The sequence below is a fragment of the Cardiocondyla obscurior genome, linkage group LG12 (assembly GCF_019399895.1).
Source record: "Cardiocondyla obscurior isolate alpha-2009 linkage group LG12, Cobs3.1, whole genome shotgun sequence".
NCBI lineage: Eukaryota > Metazoa > Arthropoda > Insecta > Hymenoptera > Formicidae > Cardiocondyla > Cardiocondyla obscurior.
Window position 1 is genome coordinate 1,519,286 of NC_091875.1, and position 23,304 is coordinate 1,542,589.

The 23,304-nt window shown below is 43.5% G+C and overlaps 3 protein-coding genes across 8 annotated transcripts; 1 reads left to right on the plus strand and 2 right to left on the minus strand.

The window, feature by feature from the left end:
* Positions 1 to 30: 30 nt before the first annotated feature.
* On the minus strand, positions 31 to 17,067 carry LOC139106869 (uncharacterized). Of its 6 annotated transcripts, XM_070663906.1 has the most exons (6): positions 16,461 to 17,066; positions 16,321 to 16,384; positions 15,945 to 16,251; positions 14,929 to 15,704; positions 592 to 1,917; positions 31 to 444 (listed from the first exon to the last, which is right to left on the minus strand). In XM_070663906.1, exons 5-6 carry the CDS (start codon positions 1,907 to 1,909, stop codon positions 278 to 280), a joined length of 1,485 nt encoding a protein of 494 aa, XP_070520007.1. In that variant the 5' UTR covers positions 1,910 to 1,917; positions 14,929 to 15,704; positions 15,945 to 16,251; positions 16,321 to 16,384; positions 16,461 to 17,066; the 3' UTR covers positions 31 to 277. The 6 variants fall into 6 exon arrangements, with proteins under 6 accessions (XP_070520007.1, XP_070520009.1, XP_070520008.1 ...); XM_070663908.1 differs by lacking the exon at positions 16,321 to 16,384 and having other exon boundaries at positions 16,461 to 17,067; XM_070663907.1 differs by lacking the exon at positions 16,461 to 17,066 and having other exon boundaries at positions 16,321 to 16,449.
* Positions 17,068 to 17,532: 465 nt separating this feature from the next.
* LOC139106879 (G kinase-anchoring protein 1) lies at positions 17,533 to 20,101 on the minus strand. The gene is made up of 6 exons (XM_070663930.1): positions 19,729 to 20,101; positions 19,526 to 19,591; positions 19,027 to 19,279; positions 18,684 to 18,941; positions 18,435 to 18,589; positions 17,533 to 18,364 (listed from the first exon to the last, which is right to left on the minus strand). The coding sequence occupies exons 1-6, from the start codon at positions 19,912 to 19,914 to the stop codon at positions 18,332 to 18,334; spliced, it is 951 nt and encodes a 316-aa protein (XP_070520031.1). The 5' UTR covers positions 19,915 to 20,101; the 3' UTR covers positions 17,533 to 18,331.
* A 73-nt stretch (positions 20,102 to 20,174) lies between these two features.
* Positions 20,175 to 22,955, plus strand: LOC139106868 (beta-catenin-like protein 1). The gene is made up of 9 exons (XM_070663904.1): positions 20,175 to 20,394; positions 20,589 to 20,968; positions 21,032 to 21,363; positions 21,451 to 21,674; positions 21,739 to 21,921; positions 21,982 to 22,129; positions 22,206 to 22,372; positions 22,469 to 22,652; positions 22,741 to 22,955. The coding sequence occupies exons 1-9, from the start codon at positions 20,365 to 20,367 to the stop codon at positions 22,827 to 22,829; spliced, it is 1,737 nt and encodes a 578-aa protein (XP_070520005.1). The 5' UTR covers positions 20,175 to 20,364; the 3' UTR covers positions 22,830 to 22,955.
* The last annotated feature ends 349 nt before the right edge of the window (positions 22,956 to 23,304 follow it).

Below are 23,304 nucleotides of genomic sequence, written 5' to 3' on the forward strand. Positions count from 1 at the left end.
AATAAGATTTTCTCGAAAGTAAAACTCGAGGTAAATATTTCTTTTTAATTTGCCCAGATATGTCAAGCACGTTGCAACAAAACAGGTCAAGTTTCGTGCACAGACTGGCGACGAGTCTTGTCTTGCCTCAAGTACTGTATTACGGCGAGAATAAGTTATCGCGAGTGCAGATTCGGAGGTGTTACACGAGAGAATGCGAATAACAACACTACTACTATTTGAGTGATTAAAGTGGAAGGACCGTCCGGCGCATTCCTTCGTAAATTGCGTTCGAAAGTTATTCCGTTACTCGTGACGTTTGTTCGGCCGACGACTCGTCTTTCGGCTCTTTCACGTAATCCACCACTAATTCGAGACCTATCAGAGCTCGCAAATCCTTTCTCTCCTCTTCGGAATTCGTCGTCGTGCTGCCGGAGTCCTCTACCTTCGCGGGGTCCTCGCCAGCTTGAAAAACCATCACGTTATTACGAAAGTTTTTAAAAATCTTAATTAAAAAAAAAATATATTTAAAAACTTGCTAGAATCTAGTGAAATAAATTAATTCTGTTTCTAATCGCATTCGACGGATAGATAAAAAATATTGTATCTTACTTTGCAGCGGTTCTTTCGAATTTTCCTCGCTCTCCATCGATGCGTCCGTTCTGGAGGTCTTCTGAATGCTCTGGTACGTTTTCATTAAATGTTTCAGAATGTAATTGGTGCCCCCCGTGTTCTCCGCGTCCGCACTTTTCGACGTTGTGGCTTCGTCGCGGGTGAGATTCAACGGCCGATTACCGCACTCCTTGGACTGCGGCACGCTGAAGGCTGAGCAGTGCTTGCTCTTGAAGGACAGCTGCCGCTCGTTCGCGTGCTTACGGTCCCAAATGTGGCCGGAGACGCGCAAGTCGATGAAGAAATGCAGAGGATCGATGCCGGGATAAGATTGCGGCATCGGGTACGGCGGATACCACAAGGGTCCAGGAAGAAACTCCGCCGGGCTTGACACCCCGCCGGGCAGAGTAAACCCTTTCACACCCTGGAGCATACTTTCGCATCCTCGGCCCGGTAAACCGGGGAGAAAGGAACTCGCTCGCGACAGATCCAGCTTCTTCTGGTCCGATACCTGCAGGGACGACACCTCTTGACCGAGCGCGACGCTCTTCGAGCGATCCTCGTAACTCCTCCCGGCGTCGAAGCCGCAATTCCTCCCCCCGCCGTTACGATCCAGCTGCTGACCGTCTTCCGGCTTGACCTTTCGCGTTTCCGCCCCAGGAAAAACGTTCTCCGGCGGCTGGGCCTGCTCAAAGTGCCGCGGCCGCTCGTCAAAAAAGTTCTTGTTGCCGTGCTGCCGCGGAAACTCGGCCTTATTTTCGTCGATGGGCTTAAGAATGTCGCTGCCAAAGTTCGGCTTCTGATCGGCGAACGTCGCGCTGATCTTGTTCTCCATCGCGTCGAGGTAAGCGTCGGAACGTTTATTGTCGTTCTCCAAACGAGCCTCCGGCGGCGGCGGCGGCGGCGGCGGCACCTGAAGCGACGGCGGCGGCTGCTGCTGCGTCGCGGTGTGATAATACTTTTCCGAATTCTGATGAAAATGATGGTGATGATGATGATGGTGGGGCGGCCGTTCCTTCGTCGTGAGTTCCAGCGGCCTGTCTCGGGCGTCTCGCCAGGATCGCTTGCGACGTCGCGGCATGTTTGACGCCCCGCTGCCTCCGTTATTGCCACCGCCGCTGCCGGGACCACTCGACGACGCCTCCGCCTTGGCCTGCACGAACGAGCGTAACATCTCGCTGAAGAAGAAGCTGTGAGGCGTCAACGGCACGTTGTACAGATACGGAGGAGTAGCCGCCAGGAGGCGAGAAACGAGATCACCGCCTGACAGGGACGCCGGAGTCTTCAAGGTAGATGGATCACCCGTGGTCGTTGTCATTTTTACGGCTATTTTCATAGAACAATAATCTCTATATTCACGTGATTTATGACGTGAAATTACTATCGAGCATTTGATTAGCTTAAACTATTTGATTTCTTGCCGCCTCTTTAATCTTTATCTTGAAACGAAAGCATTTCGGCTACTAATTGGAAAGTTCTGTGATGCAACGCGACCAGCAAACTTCACAATCACACCTTTTCATCGCTTTTTAATAATTTTCCTGCGCGTAATTGTTTCAATCAATATTCTTTATGCGATTCTTAAATCGTTGTAAAAGATAGATTAAAACGCACGGTTCACGTTTATTTTATTTTCATCAAATAGATCGTGAATCTTGCGCAAACGGCGCGGAGCGGCGCGTCGTTTGGCGATGTAATGAGGGTGTACGAGACTCGCGAACAGGCACGATTCGACGTGGAAGTGAGCTACTATTGTCTTCTGAAATTAATTGAATGGCTCCCGGCCTTAAGTCTAAGACCAAGGAGGAGCGGAATCTATAGCGAAGCGGGATGAACCAGCCGGGGTATCGCGTCATCCATTAAGGAATACTAATTTCTGCCAAGTACACGTTCCGCTCTCGCCCGAGTGCGAGGATTTCCGCGACGTTCTCGGGAAATTCTCGGGCGAATTTGTTGACGCACAGACATTTCAATTGATATCCGCGCCATCGCGCAAATTTCAACGTTGCGCTTGTATTGTACGATATCGCTGTATCATCTCTCCCCTGTTTTCGGCTTGCAGAATGCGCAAGTGGAAAAAAAAAAAAAACCCAATTATATACTCCTCGAAGAGTGGATCTCGACAAAAATTTCGCAATCTCTCAATTTTGTATGTTTGAACGACGATGGCGCATTCATTCTCGCAGCGCGGTGGCCACTGTCGTCCAAGAAATAATTTTTTCGCGACGAAGAACAGAGGGTTCCTGAAAAGATTTCAGCACGGAAAGGCTGAAGAACAGGGATACGTAAAACGCAGACGGAGACAGAGAAAGAGGAGATCTCTGTATCCGCTTGTCCGCACGTTCAGAGAAAGAGAGAGAGAGAGAGAGAGAGAGGGTGAGATGGAGGAGAGGATGGGATCGAGCATTGTTTCGGTCCATTGTTTCCCAAACAAACGGCGTCCACGTTGTTTCGTCAGGAGATATTATGTTCAACCAGACAGGCAGGACGAACGGGAAATGGACTGCTGTCAGTTTTACTCTTCGTGATAAATACCCGTTGCCTCCGCCGCCGCCGCCATAATTCCGCCCATCCGTATTGCGCGATGCATGTCGAAGTTCCAGTTGCGATGGTAGGGATCGCATTTCTTTTTACGTTTAGAAAAAAATTGCTCGGGTCGCTGTCAACTCGGAATCGCGAATTATAAAATTCGAATTATTACAACTGCAATTATTAAAACGTTAATTTTACCAAAATAAAGTAAAATTACTTTTTTCACTCTCTTTTTTTTCGGTGCATTCTCAGTTTTCTGGAAGATCCCGCGATCGCGCGAAAAACGTTCACCTGAGGCCCAGCCGACTGGGGAAAATTCACGGGAGATCTACGGGCGACATCGACGACTTTTTTTTTTTTCTTTCTTTTTTTTTTTTCGCGCGGTGACTCGTTTAAGGGACAATGGTGCCGACTAGAGAGTCATTTCGAAGATCGTAAAGGGACTTTATGCCGCGCGGCTTTATATTATTATTCCGCTTGAGGCAAGCGAGGCGATGGAGCGGCGCGGATCATTCCGACGTCGACGACGCCGGTCGTCATCGTCGCCACCGCGGAGAGACGATCTCGATTTCACACGGCGCGCGAGGGAAGGCCGGTTTACGATTCATAAGACAACTCGGCGGATTGAATTAAGCTCGCTCGCGCTGCGGCAGCTGCCAGCCCCGTTCGCCACCGGGCGGGCGGCGCGAATCTGCATAATCCCGTTCGCGTCGACGATTCTAATTGGCGGATTGTTTCAATCTCTGTCGCTGCGAATATTTGCATTCGCGCTGCTCTACCTCCCTCGGCCTGCCGCCCTCGTTGCCGCCCCCGCTGGTACCCTTCGCCGTCGCTTCTGCCGTCACCCTCTCCTAAATTCTGATCCGCATCTCTTTCCTTCTCTCCCCTCGTTTCTCACCTCTTCTTTCTACTCCTGTAACCTCCTTTCGACATTCACTTTATCGTCACTATCTCTAACGCCGAGATCGTATGAAATAATGAACCGCGCGCGCGCGCGCGCGCCTCTTGTTTGATTTTTATTCGACTTGATAATACATTTCTCTCCCCTCGCTATATTATCTTTCACGTCGACTACGTGGATTACGCGGGAAAATTTGTACGGTCCGTCTACCAACTCGATCGATAAAATTAAACATTTTTAACGTACACGCGTAGACTGCCGTTCTGCAAGACGTTCCTCTCCTAATATTATTTTCGAGAACCCCGGTATACGTCTTTACGGTTAGATACGCCTTCATCAAGACATTCTATTTCCCAGAAAAATGCAAGAGAAATATTGCGATACGATCTTCGTCCACCAATCTGTGACAGTCTGTTTCACTTCGCGTTATTAGATATCACAAACGCGCGCCTTCTTCCACCCTCGGGGCGGACTCACGACACTATCAACTGTTGACCAATTTATTTCTTTCACCTGTCTCGTCTAAAAAATATTACTTAAAAATATTCCAAACAGAAAAAGAAGAAAACCAGATTTACATTACTTTCAAAACGAAAAATGTATTCGCCTACGAGAATGTCCAGCGAATTAAAATCTCATGTCCTTTTATATCGATTATCTTTGCGCTTTAAAGTTAGCACCTGTAACTTTTTTTTTTTCTTTTCCTCGAGAAAAGAGACATGTGCGGGATTCTTTTACCGTTCGCATAAATATTTTTATTGCGGAACGTTCTCGCGACGAGACCCCGTCCTCTCTCTTTGCATAAGGAGAAAAAAGACCGTAGCGGAATCCGGAGCTTTTTTACGATTGAACTCTTTGCGTAATTCAAACGTCCTATTCTCCGCATCACGCGAAGGAACACGCTCACCGAGTAACTTTCGAATATTACCTCCAAGATCTTGCGTTAACATCAACGTCTATAATAAAAAAAATAAAAAAAGAACTCGAAAAAATTTATTTTTAAAAAGAAAAAAATGTCGATTAAATAAACAGTTGCTTTAATTTTTTTTTTTATTTTGTAAACTGTCCTAGAAGGTTTTTTCGCGAAGGGTGGAAGGTGAAGAGCTAAAAATCGCGGCAACGTTATCGTAGACGTAATCCCGTTGAGATACGATGGTTACGCGATGAAAATGATTGCGTCCACGGAAGTGATCGCTTTAATTGCGTTATATTGTTGATCATTAAAAGAAAACAGCGCGCTTGCGGAATCGATCGTTTTGATTGCCAAGCGGATGCGATGTCGGCCGTGTCCACGACGGATGTTTAATGAGAAGCACACGAAATAGTAGTCGGTTAAGCGGTGCAATTGCGATATCATTAGACATTGCGTGACGGAGATGTAATAGAGAATCGCGCAGCTTCCGTGAGGAACGACAAACGATCTACGCTGGAGACAAAGAACGCTACTGAAAACTTATTGACCGAACGCAAATACGATAAATAAAATCGTCGCACAAATAAGCGAATTCGGTACTCGAACAAACCGCGCTGAAGATCAGGTAGAAAAAAAAAAAAAAGTAAAAAAATCTGCACGACAGTTTTCGCTACGAAGAGAGGGTCAACTATCACTTTGAACTCTCGCTGAAATTCGCGCGCTTCGTCGCTTTGCATCTCAAACTCTTTATCCTATAGCTTTGACGACACGCGGCGAGAAATCGCGGTCCCTTCAAGTATCGCACTACTCACCTGTACGTGCGAGTGGCGGGATTCTCCAAAGTTTAACGCTGTTTCGTGAACGATGATCCGCCGGGCAACCGGGATGACTGATCTATGGATCCGTGCGTCTGAGGGTGCCGACGCGTGCCGCCGACCGTGGCGGCAAATGAGATAATAATCGGAGGACTCAGTCACTCGTCGTCGACGGCTGCGTGGCAGTCGGGATGGCTGTTCGCGGCGATGGTACGGCGGCGGTGACGGCGGCAGCGGCGGGTGGGGAGTTGTATTCCATCCCTTGGCGACCGTCGGCGACGAGGGTGCGAGAGAGCAACGGGGAGTGCGGAAGAGCGCGCGAGGGACGGTAAAGGACGAACGTGTACGCGCGATGGAATGACAGAGAGGTAGCAGTGGAGGAGAAGGAGGAAGAGGTGGAGGAGGGCTACGTGGCGGGAGGGTGGTGGTTTTTGAGATGATCCGGCCAATCTGCGCATCATTTCCCCGATGCACCCCCGCGTGAGCCGCGCGCGTAGCGGCAAACCGGCGCGGATTCCGCACCACCGCAAGCAGCGTGGAAGCCCTGTTGAATGCCACATTTCGAGGCAAAGACGAAGCGGCAGAGGGGCGGAAGGGAACCCGCGCAGAAGGGAGAAAGCGAGGGAGGGATCCGCGGGCGTTCGCGGCGCGAAGAATGGAAACGGGTGGAAGATAGAGACAGATAGAGAAAGAGTGGCGTTACCAGAGAGGAGGGTGGCTCTAAAAAGTGAAGAGGGAAGAGTAATGCCGTCACGCAGGCGAGGAGGAAAAGAGGCGCGGGAGATCTATCTCTCTTTCTCTCTCTCTCTCTCTATCTATCTCTCCCGCGGTAGTCCTGCTGGGGAAAAAAAAAGTGAAAAACAGATATAAGCGAGGAGGAATCTTTCTCCCCCGACGGGGGTGTCGCGCCACCGTTACCGCGACCGCCGCGGCTCGTTCCTACGCTTTTCTATTCCGGCCTGCCTCTTCGACGAGAGGGCACGTATGTATCCGATATGTACATACGTGTTTGCGCGTCGCAAGAGTATCAGCATCGGGCATACCTCCGCCTCTCGAAATCGCTACGGAATTGAAAAACTCGCGTTTACTCGCTCATGCAGTTCACTATGCGAATTCTTCGCGGCACGTCGCGCAGGAAACAATGAAAGCGAGAAATGCAAAATTCCATCTTGCAGGTAGGATAAGACTCCGTCCCGGAACAATTCCCGCATCGCTATCGCGTCCGTTCTTTTGCATTCTGGCGACAATTTTGCGCCGCAAATAAGCTTCCTTTTTTATTTTTTTTATTTTTTTTAATAACTGTTTTTCCGGCAAATCTTCTTTTCTTTGTTACAAAACACTTTTTTTCTTTTTTTTTTTAATTACCTCAAGTTTAATTTAATTTTTTATTACATTTAAAAAACTTGCGGGAAAAAGATTTATTACATAATTTCTTACATAAATAACTTTGAGAGACACGGGACGAATGCAAATTAAACTAGACTTTAATCTGTCTTGCGAGAAAAAAAATAATAAGAACGTTCAAAGTAGGAATTAATCCCCCGTGCACATCAACGTTCTGAATTTTGTAATATCGATCACGGTCGAACTCGTCGCGCTCGGATTTAGATGTTAAAGGATATCGGGCCATTCTTCGATACGTTACGCTCGCAACAGGGCTCGTGGAGCACGGAAATGTACGAGCGACGAGCTTTTCAATAGGCAAGAGAATTGTGCACGCATGAGCGAATGTAATACAGCCCGGCTCCGTCAAACTCGCTAAAGCCCGGAAGAGTACGGCCCCCGTATTTATGGCCATAATTTCTAAAGATATACGTCAATTAACTGTTGAACAACTTTTTTTTCTTTTCATGTAATTAAGTATCGCAGAGTCTGCTCCTATATTAAAAATCGCGATATAAAAAAAACCAATCAATATCAATGCACAATTTAAAAAAAAGAAAGTGTCGGATCGTCCGAATTTCAAAATTAGTTAGCTGAAGAAACCCTTGTCCCGCGTATGCTTTTATGTAACACAAGTTTATTCTTTTTTTTTTTTCTAATATTCTGTATGTTAATAAATGACTGTGTAACATGTGAATTATTCCGATAACGTTGTCGCGAGCGTTTTTCTTCCAAGGCGGTAATTAGTTCTTTTCACAGCGTGCGAGCGGTCGATTAATGGGCGGGATATAAATAATGCACCAAAAGTTTATCGTAGCGAGTTGCGCGCATTTATTATTTACCGAGACTTTTCCGGCGGCGCGCAGCCGCGCTCTCTTTGCCCGATACAGAGACCGGGATGACCACTTACGTCACACCGTACGTGAAACGATGCTAATTGGTCCGCCGCGAGGGGTAGCAACGCGTGAAAGCGCTCGCTCGTACCGTTCGTTGCCTAAGTCGGCACTTCGTTTCTACCCTTCGGTCCCCCTTTGGACGATTCGACGTGGACGAGCGGACTGAGTAAATCCGCGCGCGCCTCGGCGACACGTTCCGCCTTGTTAATTATGTAAAGAATTTCTCAAAGTTGTCCCTCTCGCACGTATCGCGCGTGTGCCGCTAAACGCACATAATCCATCAGATATCTTAGTTTCACCGTATTGATATCGATTCGTCCCGAATAAAATAGCGTTATTAAAAGTCGGAAAAAAATATGAAAATTAATACGCCGAGTCTTTCGTTCGAAATATTAACGCTCGAAAGTATAAAGTTTCCGTGGCCAGTTCGAAATTAATAAAGAAAAAGATGATGCCGAGCTTTCGAAATCGATCTTTTTAAATATTATAATATACGCAAAAATATCAGATGCATGTTGAATTACTTTTTCTCTGTCGTTCTTTCGGCAATGAATAATTCTGAATAAATTAAGGGAAAAGGTTGAGGACGCGCGGATATGTGAACTTCGGGAGAGCGGCTCGCAGCACGGCGATTCGAAATCGCTGCTCCCAAAGGAGAAAGATAGGAAAGAGGCTGAGAGGAAAACGGGAACGTCACGAGAGCGTCGTGAGTCCGTGGTAAAGACAACCCGTCCTTCGCGGGCCAGCACCCTAAATTTCAATCGACGATTCGACCAAAGCACCGAGGGTCTCTTCTAGCTCTTCGGACTCAAGTACCCAAGGAAATAGCGCGAAGAGGAGGAGAAATACGGACAGAAATTCAGATAGACGAAGAGTAAGAAAGAGAGAGAGAGAGAGAGTGCACAAGGGGAAACAATTTACTCGAAATTCGCCTCGTCGCGCGTTCGGCGACTGGATACACTCTTATTTGTCCCCGCGGCAATCTGTCCTCGACTGCAACCCTTCTCTCCAGCTCTCTTCACCCCGCCGCTACCGCCGCCACCACCACACCTACACCTTTTCGGCCCCTACAACCCCAATCTGCTGCCTTTCCGCATTCCCCAATGCCGGCCTCCGGATGTCAGTCGTCTTCTCTCGCGGCGAAGACAGCGCAAAACCGGCGAGTCTCACGGGAATTTTAAACACCGGCGATTCGTCGTCGGTTTTTTTTTTTGTTCTTTTTATTTTTTTTTTCCCTTAAACCGTTCTTTTTTCTCACAACCCTCTGGCGGATAAAATTTGTAAGCGTCCCTTACCAATATAAGTGTCCCACGCAATGCAGTTACAGCTAGATCTCTCTGGTACCACAACTTCTTTCTTTCCGGCCGCGTCTCTTGCAACGCGAGAATCCAGGACATCAGTGGGTCGACCGATAATGCTATCTTTCAAGGACGCGCATCATGTGCAACTTGGAAGTCCGATCCGTTCGCTCTGCGCCCTCATCTCCCTTTCTAACCCCCCTCCCCCTTCCCCGCGTCCACGAATTAATCCGAGCTTAGCGAGCGACGATTGAGCGAGGGTGACACATTATTCCGTGATAATGTGCATTTAACGAGCGGCCCTTGTAAATCACATACCGCGGCGTGGAACCATTTTAAATATCTCTTAATTAAACGTCATCGAAAATTTCAACGTCTCTCGCGCAAATTTTTTTTTTTTTCTTTTTTTTATGCGTCGCGTCGTCTTTGTGACGTTACGCCAACGAATCTCTTTTCATCAAAGGGCTCGGTGAGATGATGAGAGGATGAAAAGCTAGGAAAAGGTACAACTTTGAAACGGGGTGTTGTATTTAAAGTTAGACACGTGAACGCGAGGTCCAGCTTAAGAAAAAGACAACCATCGAAAATCATGTACGTCACGCTGGTACTCGTATCTCGCTCTTGGGCAATGTCTTTCCGGAGGCTGTCGATCCTCTCGGCCGAGCGCGAGCCGGCTGACGGCCGCGCGGTCGCTTAATCGAGATTTATCCCCGTTGTTGCGCATCTGTCGCTTCGCGCGCGTCGAGGGCGCGTAAAAGAGGCGCTCGCGGAAGAGAGAAGAGATGGGGGCGGTTTAAAGAGAAAAGGGTGAGAGATGAGGAATCACTCGAGTCGCGCGCTAGCAGCGAGAGCTCGCAGCGGGATGCGTAATATTCCCGGGAAGTAAAGCTCCCGAGAATTTCAAGTCTTCCCCCCTACCCTTTCATCCCCGCGAATTCTCTTTCTCTCTCTCTCTCTGCTACTTCCGCACCCACTTGCTTCTCACGTTCCCTTCCCCCTTTCCCAAGCTACTCCACTCGGCCTCTCTCGCACGGCAGGCAGAACGATAGAGAGCGACAGCCGCCCCACCGACTACGAAGGGATGCAAATAACTGGTGATAACAACAGATAGCTCTGCTATACGGTACGCTCGCCTGGAGCCCGCCGCGGCGTGTGGGTGACTACGATGATGGTAGTGGTCGCCGGATGGTTTGGGTTTTGACGAGAGGCAGAGAGAGGGTGGCATAAGAGAACCAAGCGAAAACGGGGGCAACAGCGAGAGACACGAGTGAGAGGGAAGGAGGGCCGGGGAGGAACGAGAGAATCAAGCTTGAAGAGTAGGCCAGGGGGTGAGTTGAGGGACAGGCAGGCAGCAGGCAGCAGGCAGGCAGGCAGGCAGACAGGCAGGAACCGTAGAGCCACGGAAGAGAAGAGGTAGAGCGACGCGATGGCGGTGGCGGCGGCGGCGGCGGCGGCGGCAGGCATCGAAGGGGGTGTCGAGGGGGTGACAACAGAGACCGGATGGAAGGCAGAGTAGATGGAAGAGTGGTAGTCTCTCTGCCGCCGTCTCTGTCGGCCCGTCGTTCCAATCGCGCCTGTCTCTCCTTCTCCGTCCAACTGTATCCGAGGCCGGGTAGAAGGGTGCGAATTGGAGCGATGAGGATGAATCGTCACGAGAGGAAGAGAGAGAGAGAAAACAAGCACGAGAGAAAGGCAAGAGCGGGGGTCTTACGGGGGTGGCCGCAACCGTGGGCTCGTCGCGGGGGAGAAGCAGAGGGTGCCGGGGAACGTCACTCGCTGTCGCATCGAGCGCGAGCGATGAGTGGCGCGCGCTCGCTCGTCTTTTGTTTGCGATACGATGCGACTGCCAGCCTGGTGACAGCAATGACGTGGTGCGGCGTCGGGGGACGACACGGGGCGGTTTCGGGAGAATTGCGGGGAACGGTAGCGGCGAGGGGGAGAAGCGCGCGCGCGCGCTCCACTGGATGGGGGCGAAAGCACCCCGCGGGGGTGGAGAACCGAGGGATGGATGGAACGAGCCTGGGTGAGAATCATAGAGCTACGCTACACTTAACGCGACCCACGCGCACGCATGCACGTACGCACCCACGCTCGTACGTACGTATCATGTGCGTAATACACGCGCGAACGGCCGTAAGCCTCCTCCGGCCCTATCCCGCGTATTTCCCATATTGGGTCCTTGTTGTCGACAGGTTGCCGGATACGCGTCCTGTGAATCCGCTTTGCTCTCCGGTACGAGATGCGATGAGCTCGGGAACCGCATCGACCATCGCGATCCTTAAATATCACGAATACGCGCGACTGCGTTTATCCAGATAACCCGCGATGAAACGGAGACTTGGATTCGCTACCAAACTCTTTTACATCCTTCTTTGCACATCGACTGCACCCTTAAATAAATCGATTAAATAGCCAAACTGATCTTTCATGTAGTACTATTTGTTGAAAAAAAATTTTTTCGAGTAAAAAAACGGTTAAAAATCTTTCTATTTAACGCACTTAATAGAAGAGAGAAAAAATTAATTTATTATATAAATTAATAATACGGATATACTCTTTTTTTTAAAAGTCTTCCAGCACAGTGATTTTGCTTTATTTTAATTGGCCAAGTATACTAACGTGACGATAATCCAAAGTGTCGCAGCAGACACTTTCCAAGACCTCCGGCGCGCTCTAACAAGCGCAGCATCGCGGAAACAACCAAGGCTTTATCGCGCCGAGTTTTTCGTGGGAACGCGAAATATTCGCGATCGCCCAAGTATCCAGCCGAGATTTCATAATGCACCGCGTCGGGGAAGTTCTCCTTTTTGAAGAAATAAAGCGTAACGACAGACGTAAAACGCTTTGCGATTTAATATTTATTTAAGAAGAATTATTTCCACGGTCGTCGGTGAATCACGGGGTTTTAGGGTAAAACTACAATATACGATCCTACATATATACATATGCATATATGAATTTAATTTGCGCCTGCCTGTTTCGGAATAAAGATCCCATTCGCTTCCTGAAACGTCCGCTCGATATCGTAATTCACATTTCACGCACGACCAGAAAGAATCACGATGGAATATATATTCGAGGGAAGGTAGAATATCACGTATGAAATAACAGCCACCGCCGCGACGGCTGAAAGGAGGCGAAGTAAGTTCGAGATGACAGAGTGGGGTCGCAGAGGATAACTCGGGTCTCGACCGGGGCTGCTTTTGACACGAATACGTTTACGCGATCTCGCGTGGCCTCTCGTTTCTCAGAACGCCGCGCGAACATTGCCATCGCTGTCTCTCACCGTGTCCCTTACACATATCATCTCTAATCTTCCTTTCTGTTCCGCTACAGGTAATATATCGGAATTCATTTTTAACACACCTAGAAGCGGGTAGCGATGATTACGCGCAAATATCACGCGAAATTTGTAGGAAGTAACTCCAATTAATTTCTATAAGATGCAAAACGGTGCGGGGAAAAATATGCAAAAAAAAAAAAAAAAAATAATAAAATGTTATATTATATTTATCCGTAACGATCTGTGTCGGTCGAACGGCAGAGGGAATTAATTGGACGTCGGCATTAATAAATTTTCCGGCGCGGCATACAGTGATGCATCGTTCGATCGCGACTTCCGGTGACACGATGACGAGCATAACTCAAAAGACGCATTTAATGCGGGGACAATTAAATGGGATTCCACCCTCTCTCTCCCTTTCTTCGGCGTGCCGTTCCCTAGGACGGTAAGTTATCCCCAAAGTTTCCGAACTTGGTCGCGCAAACAACTTTAATTAAATATCTACCGTCGCGGTGCGTGGCTGTGTGCGACCCCCGTCCATGTGTGCGCGCGCGCGTAAACATGCGCGAAGAAAGGGTGAACTCGCGAACTGATGATATAATTCCCGTTTGATTGTCTTTTCGGGGATTGCGCACCGCCGCCACCCCCTCCCGCGACGAATACAAACGAAAATGAATAATGGAGGGCGCGCATTAATCGCGCTATATCGGAGAGGGTGACAGGCACGGGGCGAAAGACAGGGAATCCGCGTTATACAATTTTCTAATTGTGTCCGTCGTTACATGCATCGGCCGCTGTTAATTACGACTCTTCGGCGAATTCGGGAATCGCGCGCCCCGATGCAACGCGATCTCCCCCTTTCCGTGCGAGCGCACAAAGAGATCTCCGTAACGAGCGGATTTTCTAGATTACATTCGCACGCCGCCGAATGTCAAATGATTAATAGAGCTCGCAGGGAAAATTCAGCCTTTGACGGTAACGCTTGACAATAATGTGCGCCAGAAAGATGTCTGGGTTTTTTTTTTTTTTTTTTTTTTTTTTTTTAGTTTGGTGCATAAATTATGAATAAACAAATATAAAATATTTTAAGATCAACTTTTTATCTACTAAAACTTTTGATTATATAATAGATTAGGAAAAAAAAAAAAAAAGAGGGAAAGAGAATTACGCTAACCTCTTCAACTATCGATGCAGAAATTGTCTTGTTGGCTCAAAATATCGAAAATCACGTCACCCTTTTTCTCTCTCCCGTTTCCGAACGGGAGGGAAGATTTGTTCGAGGCATACGATCGCGCTCGCAGGAAAGACACGGATCAATTACATAATGGTGCGGTTGAAACGGATGCTCTCCAACCGTGCGACCCCTTCCGCGGCATCCCCCGCGCAAACGGCCCCCTTTTCGTAAAATGACTATGGGAACAAAGGGTTGAGCCTCTTCTCCGTGAGCTCGCAGTAATTATTATGCTCTTTGACAATCCCTCTGTCTGTCAACGTTAACGCCGCAGTGGAATCGATACTTGTAAAACTTTAATCGTTTCGCGTGCATCGATGAACCCCTCGCGCGACGTGTCACTCGGCCCCGGGATGCAAAACTACCCTCTTCTTGAATTTTGAATGCGCGATAATCAGAGATTTTCCGCGGAACGAAACTGCTCGCCTGACGACCTTCTTTCTCGACCGTTTCAATAGAAGAATCACATTTTTCTCATACGCGGAGAACCCCGCGAGCGAATGGTACGTCGTGCTATTTTTGAGCACGTAACTTTACCGTCAAATAAATGTGACGGCGCATTTTAGCAGACCCGCTAAGGGACGACACGCGAGTGTAAACCCGACGTCGATATACAGCTAAGAGATATCAAGCTTACGATAGTAACGTTTCACTGAGCGAGATGTATCTCGCGAGATGTGCCCTGTCTTAAGCGTAATTTGCCGAACGGTATGCTGAATATGGATGCGATTTGATCGCTTGATACATGGCGCGGAATCTACTTGATCTTCCCGATGTAATCAGGCTCGTGACATATTACATATTCCGAGATCTCCTCTGGTTGCGACGATACGGATTATAATTGCTCAATGACCCGAGCCATCATTGACAAACCGCACTACTGTAATTCGAAACGGCAATATATCCAGCAACGTCAAAATTACGTACACATCGCAGACTGAAAGAAATGCGTTCGTCAACCAAAGAAAAAATCGGAAAAAAGAGCTTTCGACGTGTGTCAAAGATTCAAGAAATTCTTTTTAAAAAATCTTACAAGTTCTTTTGAAAATTTACATGCAATCCGCGTATCATATTGGCTGTCTTACCTTTAAGTTGCACACAGTCTCTCCTTTCTTTCTTCGCAATGGAGCTGCTCTTACAAACATAGGTGTGGAGTCGGGTCGCCGCCGCCGCCGCCGCCGCTGCTGCCAGAAGTCGAGATCCTTTGGGCGTCCTCGTCTCTGATTGTATCGAATTATATAAAACCAGGTGTCGTTTGCTTCGATCGGAGTCGCGTCGTCGATCCCGGGCATCTCATTATCCAGCGGAAAGTTCGTCATTTCCGTCGTTAGTAGGGAACTCCTTCGTGGCGCAGAAATACTTTCCTCGTTAGTCTTAATTTCGCCGCTTGGCAATATATATACAATATCCACAGACGACGCACTTGGCGCGCGCCGCCATCTGCGAGAGCGAGAGAGAGCGTTAATGATACCGGATGCACGCGGAATGAATAACGTCATGACTATGAGAGTCCTTCCACTGCCGGCAATCTTCGTCGCCACCCTTGATTCCCTTAGTTTTCCGAGCCAATGTTTCAACTAATTTTCCGTTCGTCTTTTCCATTTCACGTCTCTCGTTTTCATACGGATAGGTACATGACGCGTATATCTGATAAATATCGTCGCGATATATTGCTTTTGAGAGACATAATCTCTGCGTTAATCGTTATCGTACTGAAGTGCGGCATATTATAGTTGCGCCGGTAAAGAGAGACAGAAGCATTGAGCTCTCCAATCATGCGAGAATTCTCGCTCGAGCGAAACTTGTGCGCTTCTAATTTATTCGTAAACAGGATTTTTCAACAGCTCACGCGACGAAATCCCTGAAATAAAAAGAAGCAAATGAATATCGAATTTTGTAGATAATTTGAAGAGCAAGAAAGAGGGGAAGAGAGAGAGAGATACCATCGCGATCGAAGGAAATGCAGACGACTATCAGAAGATTCCGACTTTTCAACAAACGCGACTATTTTTAAAGAGAGAGTATTGCATTTCGCCACCCCTCTTACGCACACACACACACACACACGTATATCAGAGTACAGTAATGCCTCGGTACTCACGGTTCGAGCAAAATCTCAGCCGCAGGAATGACAATAGACTGTCAGATAATGAATCTCCACTGCCACCCCCTTTGCCTCCTGTACCGACGTCCTAAAACCCTCAATCCACCGTGTTCCCTTTCGACATCCTCTTCTCCCTCACCGCTCCGTGTCTCTCACCCTCCCGCGCTTATGTTTCTCCCTCTGCAGCAGCGATGGATTCGAGAAAGTCGCGTTTCGTCCCAAAGAACAACCATTTACTCTTCGCCGGGGCGATAGCGCAACCGTCCCGCTGCGGAGGATCGTCCGTTCCGGCAATTAATTACTCCTGGAAAAAGAGAGGATCAATGTGATTAATCTTGAATCTTATATGGTGCGCTCTAACTTTGTCACGCACCTCGCGTTTAATGTCTTTCGACGAATTGTTTGACGACGTAAAGCGTAAAAGTACACAGCTGCTTCTGAAAGACATATACGTGTCTACATAGGTACATATGTATATCTCTTGTAAAAAGTACGTCTTCCAAAATTAAATACCTTTATGTATTATCTCTCTAGGTTTAGCATATCGTTGCATAACGTTGCGACAAAATTAAGTGGCAGTTATATCTGTCGCTAAACACGTCCCTCGGTATACTTGCCACCCTCTGATTCTCGCGTAACAAACACGACTATGACCGAGTAGGCGAAGCGTCCACTTAGCGTTAATGCCCCTTTTATTGGTTAAGATCTCAGGCGGAGAAGATGAGGACGCGCCAGTCAGGGTCGCCAATGCGCGCCAACTCCGAACGAAATTAAACCGTCGCGTTAATGGTCGTTCGGACATAATTATCGTGATTTCAGCGATTCTCGTCATAAATGACGCTGATTTATTTTCAATAAAACATTTTATGCCAAAGACCAATTAAAGTCACGATTCCCTATGTTGTAGAAAATTAGAAAATGTATAACTCAAGGTCTTATTAACGTTCTCTTGGCTTTACATAATTATTTTTAATTGCGTAATTTCGATTACTTGAATAAAACGATCGGGGATGAAACAAATCGCTCTTTTCTTCGTACGAAATATAATTCATAATTCATACCGAACGAAATACGAAAATTCTCTTTTTTTGCGTGTACTGGCGAACGAATGGAGCAAAGCCGTACAAAAAAAAAAAAATAAAAAAAAAAAAAGAAATAAAGAATCGGAACGTGAGGTGTAACGTATCGAACTGCATGTTGAAGTTGCCGGGAGCGAGCTCGAAAAAAATTCACGCGGAATAACTCGAGGCAGAAAAAATGAACAAAAAAATTTCCATAAAAATGCGCAACCGCACGTATAATCCGGATGAAGCTTAGTATCGTGGCGAATGGGCGTAGCGCCGCCCACTGGAATCGTTGAAAAGACTGAAAATTGGTAGATGGAGATGACGATGATTACACAAGGCAAATTTGCCCAAATTTGAAAATCGAAACATTAACGTAGAACATAAAGCTTATTAATAAAATTCGTAGTTTTAGCACAAGTCACAACCAAACAATTTCTTTTTTGTTTTACAATGTTCAGCAAATTAAACTCTTAGCTCTAGATATATTCTAGTAATGTAGAAAAATATCAAACTTCGTCTTTTGAATTAAAATATATAATTTTATAATTTTGTATATACATATATCAGACGAGATATAAAAAAGCTTCATACGCGAGATGGATGTTCTTTAAATAAGTAATAAACAGTTTACTTATTACGTGTAACGTTAAGTTTCTTATATACCAATTAGATATTATTCGCATATAAAAATATAAACCAAGTGAAAATGATTGAATAATTAACATAATATTGTGTACAATATATATTTTATTACAAAATATTTTTTAGTATATATATTGTATAATCTACTAACATACATACGTGTCCGTGTGCGGGTGTATGTATATACTTGCATGTATGAGTGTATATAAATATATATTTATATTGACGGATATGTATGTATGTACGTGAATACACAAACTTGGAAAATGGCATTACAAAGTCTTCATTTTGGAAGAGCTTTAACAAATATTATTTCTAAAAATTTCCTTCAACGTAATGGTTTTTAATTTCTAAGAACCTTATTAAACTTATTAAGAGAAGAAACATAAAAAATAAAATCAAACATAGCATTAAAAAAAAAAAAAAATTAATAACATGTAGGCTGTAATTCTACTTTTAAAATATAAATCAGCGAGATGGCCAAGCTAATTGTCATCCAAGTATATCTGAAACTTCTTTTCAATTAGCAATACAACATAAATTGTAAAGCATTTGCAACGAGAAATTCAAACATCTCTTTGCAAATGTGTTTCTTTTTAAATTCCTACTTAATCTTAACATGCATTATTAATTAAAATTAATTGATCACAATGGTAGTTTTTCGTAAAAAATAAATTAGGCATTTTCACTGGCCGGCCTCTTCTTGTTCTGAAATATGTAAAATGCATTAAACACAGTTGTCTAATAAAAGAAAAATTGGTAAGTCTATTAAACGTACAGTTTGTTTAGATGTTTTTACATCCACGCTAGATGTACGTGTTTTCGATCGTTCTTGCTCCAGTTGGGCATGCAAAGAAGTAACCTCGGACGTTAGTTCATCTCGAATCTCTTGTAGTTTTGCAACTTCGGCTAATACTGACGCTTTATCTTTCACTGAAAGAAAGAAATAATTAAAAATAACCTAAAAAAAAACTATTTAATGCATTAAAATTGTAATACATATATTCCGTAGAAACGTAATACTTACTTTCACCGTGTGATAGTATTTGATAAAGCTTTTTATTTCTTTCCTTAACTTGTGTCAACTCTTCTTTCACAGTATGAACTTCAGTCTTTAATTGGTTAATTATTTCGTCTCGTTTCTCTATCTCTAATCTTAACTGTGCGAATGTTATATCATCATCAATTTTATTTAACCTAGCCTTCAACAAATCTTTTTCTTTTCCCTTTGTTATTTCGTCTTTTGTCTCCTTATCTATCCTCTCGAAAAATTCTGCATCTACTTCTGCACAAGAGATAATTTGTCAATTAAATTATAATAATACAATCTTCTGTTCATTCTCAAACTATTTTATAAAATCACAACCTACCTTTTGACTTGTCGACAGGCTCACTTATTGTTAAAGATGCTGCTGTTGTTGTTGCTGTTGTTGTTGTACTTGTCGTTCCCATGTTATTAAATTCTTCCAAAGACATTGTTGCTTTTTTTGTCTTCTTACCAGGTTTCTTATTTGGTTCTTGTTCCTTTTCATTTTTTGCTACGCTAACTAATTGTTCTTCATATGCCAATTTTGACAGCAAAATGGCTTGATGTAATTCTTGCTCAAATGTTTCTTCAACAGCCTTAACATAATTAATAATTGTTTAAATATAATATAAATAAATATAAAAATTTGAAATAAAATTGAATTCTTTTATGCATATTGTGTAGCCAATCCACCAAGTAAATAATATGAAGAACTAGAAATAATACATAAAAAATACTTTGAAAGAAACATATTTAAATGCAAGAGATTTTAGAATTAAATCTATAACAGAACAATGTGATAAACGAATCTTACACAATATGATGAAAATTTTATATTTTACCATCGTATCCTTTTGCTTCCACTGCTCCCACTGTTGATCGTCATTGTTTGTCTTCTTTTTTTTCCCCTAAAATTAAAAAAGAAACAATCAATGCGTCCATAAAATGTTTGAAGCGTCACGATTTCCCGCCGCGATGTCACGTATCCGGCTCACGTTGCGCCGGCTAATCAAAAACAATGTGACAATGGACGCTCAAGTCATACCTTGTTCTGTTTTTTCTTGTTCGACTGCTGCTGCGGCGGTGGCTGCTGCTGCTGCTGCTTTGGCTTGTCATTCTTTCCCTTGGCGATGGTCTTGCTCGCCGTCGTGCTCTTCTGCGTTTTCTTCGGCTTATAATCGTCGTCCTCGATGCTAAGAACGGCGAATCGAGACGGCACGGCGGTCGCCATTTTCCTCGTGTTCCGACGATGGACAGGCGAAAGCGCACGCTGGGGGCCGACGACGCGACGACGGACCGTGCACTTCCGGCGTTGAACCAGGAACGCGAAGAGAAACTCGGCAAAAAGAATTACGCGAAACGGTAAATCTCAACGTCGTCTTGGACGTCAATGTCGCGACTCGTGAAATGGTAGCGCCGCCGGCAAGCGGAACGGATGCCAAGAAAAATTGAGCGGCGCCCGTCGGACTGAAGCCGCACGCTCGTCGCGGACTTTGACCGAACATTTGGAATTCGTGTTGCTATCTGTCGACAGTTTTGAAAACTAAGTCAAGTCTTCTAGTCCAATGGCTCTTCCATACGAAACGCAATGAAGCTTTCGTGATAAAGCTGTGTTGAATTCAAATTTTTTTTTATATCTTTTGAACGTAATTCTTCAAACTGAGAAATATATTTTTTGCAAATGGATATCGGAGAATTATTATCTTACAAGGTACATATTGGAATTAATCTATAACAATTTATATAATATGTGTTTACCTTGAAAGTAATACGATATTTAATTTAACCTCTCAGTTATATGTCATGATTTTAGTTTACATACAATTTCACAATTTATTTTTTTCTTCAATGACGATGGTGTATTTATTAATTGTAATATATATATATATATGTATATATATATAGCCTCCAAACACACCAAAACGACCAGCAGCAGGAGAGGAAGATGACGAGGATGAATGGGAAAATATGAAAAAGCCAAAAAAGGTGATAAAAACACCATATCATGCACGTCAACGACAACCCAAGGAGGTTGAGGTTACACCATCGAGAAACGATGAACCTGCTACACCTGTCAGAACCACTGCACCCTCAACAACTAATGAAGTAGTTGAACCACAATTAACAGAAAAAGAAAAGCAAGATATATTAAAGTATGTAGAAACTGAAGCACCTGAAGTTGAAGCACTGGATGAGGCAACATTGAAACGTATGATACTTCTATTTGAGAAGAGAGCTCTAAGAAACCAAGAGATGAGAGTCAAATTTCCAGATCAACCAGAAAAGTATGAAAAACTATATGTTTATTAATTGGAAATGTTTATGTGTAACTAATTAAATTTTTGCAGATTTTTGGAATCTGAAGTAGAACTACACGAAACTCTGCAAGAACTTCATATTGTAGCCACCAATCCAGATCTGTATCAGTTAATGGTGGAGTTAGGCGCTGTACCTTCTTTACTAGAATTGCTGTCTCATGAAAATACTGATATAGCAGTTGGTGTAGTAGATCTTTTGCAGGAATTGACTGATGTAGATATATTGCATGAAAGTCAGGAAGGTGCAGATACTCTTATTGATGCATTGTTAGAACAACAGGTTTGTGCTCTTCTAGTACAAAATCTTGAAAGACTTGATGAAGCAGTGAAAGAAGAAAGCGACGGTGTTTATAATACTCTTGGTAATTTTTTAATACTTATGTATATCATTTTTTATTCTATAGAATACTGTCTTTATTAAATAAATTAATAACGTTTTTAAATTCTAGCTATTTTTGAGAATCTACTAGAATTCAGACCAGATTTGTGTATAGATGCAGGAAAGCAGGGTCTTATGCAATGGTTGTTGCGTCGAATTAAAACAAAAACACCTTTTGACGCAAATAAACTTTATGCTAGTGAACTCTTATCTATACTTTTGCAACATACACCAGAGAATAGACTTCTTTTAGGTGATTTGGATGGAATTGATGTTTTACTCCAACAATTAGCTGTACGTATTTATATGTCTTTGTATCTTTACACAAAATATAAAACTTAATTAAAACTATTTACAGTATTATAAAAGACATGACCCACAGTCGGCAGAAGAACAAGAAATGATGGAAAATTTGTTTAATGTTTTGTGTTCAAGTTTAATGGCTACTGTAAATCGCGATAGGTTTTTGCGTGGTGAGGGTCTTCAACTTATGAATTTAATGTTGAGAGAAAAAAAAATGTCACGAAATGGATCTCTTAAAGTGAGTTTACTTTTAACAGATTTGGTTAAATTTATACAAAGTGCTACAGTTAAATTACAGGTTTTAGATCATGCTATGAATGGCCCAGATGGAAAAGATAATTGCAGCAAATTTGTAGATATTCTTGGATTACGAACTATATTTCCTTTATTTATGAAAACCCCAACAAAAAATAGAAAAAAAATGCTTACCGCAGAAGAGCATGAAGGTATGCTTTCAATACATCTATTAATATTAATAAGCAAAATTTTAACTTATTTAATTAATTATAATTAATTTTGTAGAACATGTAATTTCAATCATAGCAAGCATGTTAAAAAATTGCAAAGGGCAACAGCGTCAAAGATTGCTTAGCAAATTCACAGAAAATGATTATGAAAAAGTAGATAGATTAATGGAATTACATTTTAAATATCTTGAAAAAGTAGAAGAAGTGGAAAAAAATGGAAAGGTATATGAACAGTTAAAAATATTTAACAAAAATATTGAAAATTTAAGTTTAACATAAAATCTTACGTCTTTTTTATTTTTTTATCTCTTCAACAAGGAGGATGAAGACGAAGATGAATCTTATTTGAGAAGATTAGATGGAGGGTTATTTATACTACAATTAGTAGATTATGTACTTTTAGAAGCTTGTACTGGGTGTCCGCCTGCAGTAAAGCAAAGAGTAACAAGAATTTTGGCACAAAGGAGAGCGTCTCTTAAAACAATTCGACACATTATGAGAGGTAATTTACATTTCGATCTTAACAACATATTTTTAATTAAAAATTGTATTAATAATGTACTTTTTGTTTATTTTTTTATCAAAACTAGAATACGCCGGTAATTTAGGAGATGCCGGCGATACAGAATGGAAAGAAGCGGAGCAACAACATATTTTGCAATTAATTGATAAGTTTTGATACGTATTTTTTGTATTACTAAAATGTATTATTATATAACGTAAAACTTAATAACTTCATAGTACTGTACATACAGAGTAGTACATATATTAAACTGTCAATGAAAATATATCGTATTTGACTTAATTTTTTTTAATTTTTATTTTGCCGTATTTTATCTTGCATTTTTAAATCTTTCTTCGTAATATACCAAACACATATTTTATTGTTTTTTATTGTATGCAAAAGATTCAATAGCACGAAACTCTGAGCTACAAGAAACAACTTGAAGTATTAAATATTAAATCAAATTTTTGAAGGAAAACGACTGCAAAGAGGACAAACACATTTCCTTCAAGTAAAAAACGTAATATTTATTCTTTATCTTAGTATATATATATATATATATATATATATATATATATATATATATATATATATATATATATATATACACATTAATAAAAGTGAAAACTATCTTACAATCTAATGAAAC

Bases quoted from the DNA above. Each gene is read 5' to 3' on its own strand.
- LOC139106869 (XM_070663905.1), bottom strand. From the start codon at position 1,927: ATGAAAATAGCCGTAAAAATGACAACGACCACGGGTGATCCATCTACC. The intron at 445-591 runs GTAAGATACAAT...TGGTTTTTCAAG, and splicing joins TTCGAAAGAACCGCTGCAAA to CTGGCGAGGACCCCGCGAAG.
- LOC139106879 (XM_070663930.1), bottom strand. From the start codon at position 19,914: ATGGCGACCGCCGTGCCGTCTCGATTCGCCGTTCTTAGCATCGAGGAC. The intron at 19,592-19,728 runs GTATGACTTGAG...TTTTAATTTTAG, and splicing joins ACAAGAAAAAACAGAACAAG to GGGAAAAAAAAGAAGACAAA. The intron at 18,942-19,026 runs GTAGGTTGTGAT...TCTCTTGTGCAG, and splicing joins GCCTGTCGACAAGTCAAAAG to AAGTAGATGCAGAATTTTTC.
- LOC139106868 (XM_070663904.1), top strand. From the start codon at position 20,365: ATGGATATCGGAGAATTATTATCTTACAAG. The intron at 20,395-20,588 runs GTACATATTGGA...ATATATATATAG, and splicing joins GAGAATTATTATCTTACAAG to CCTCCAAACACACCAAAACG. The intron at 21,922-21,981 runs GTGAGTTTACTT...GTTAAATTACAG, and splicing joins CACGAAATGGATCTCTTAAA to GTTTTAGATCATGCTATGAA.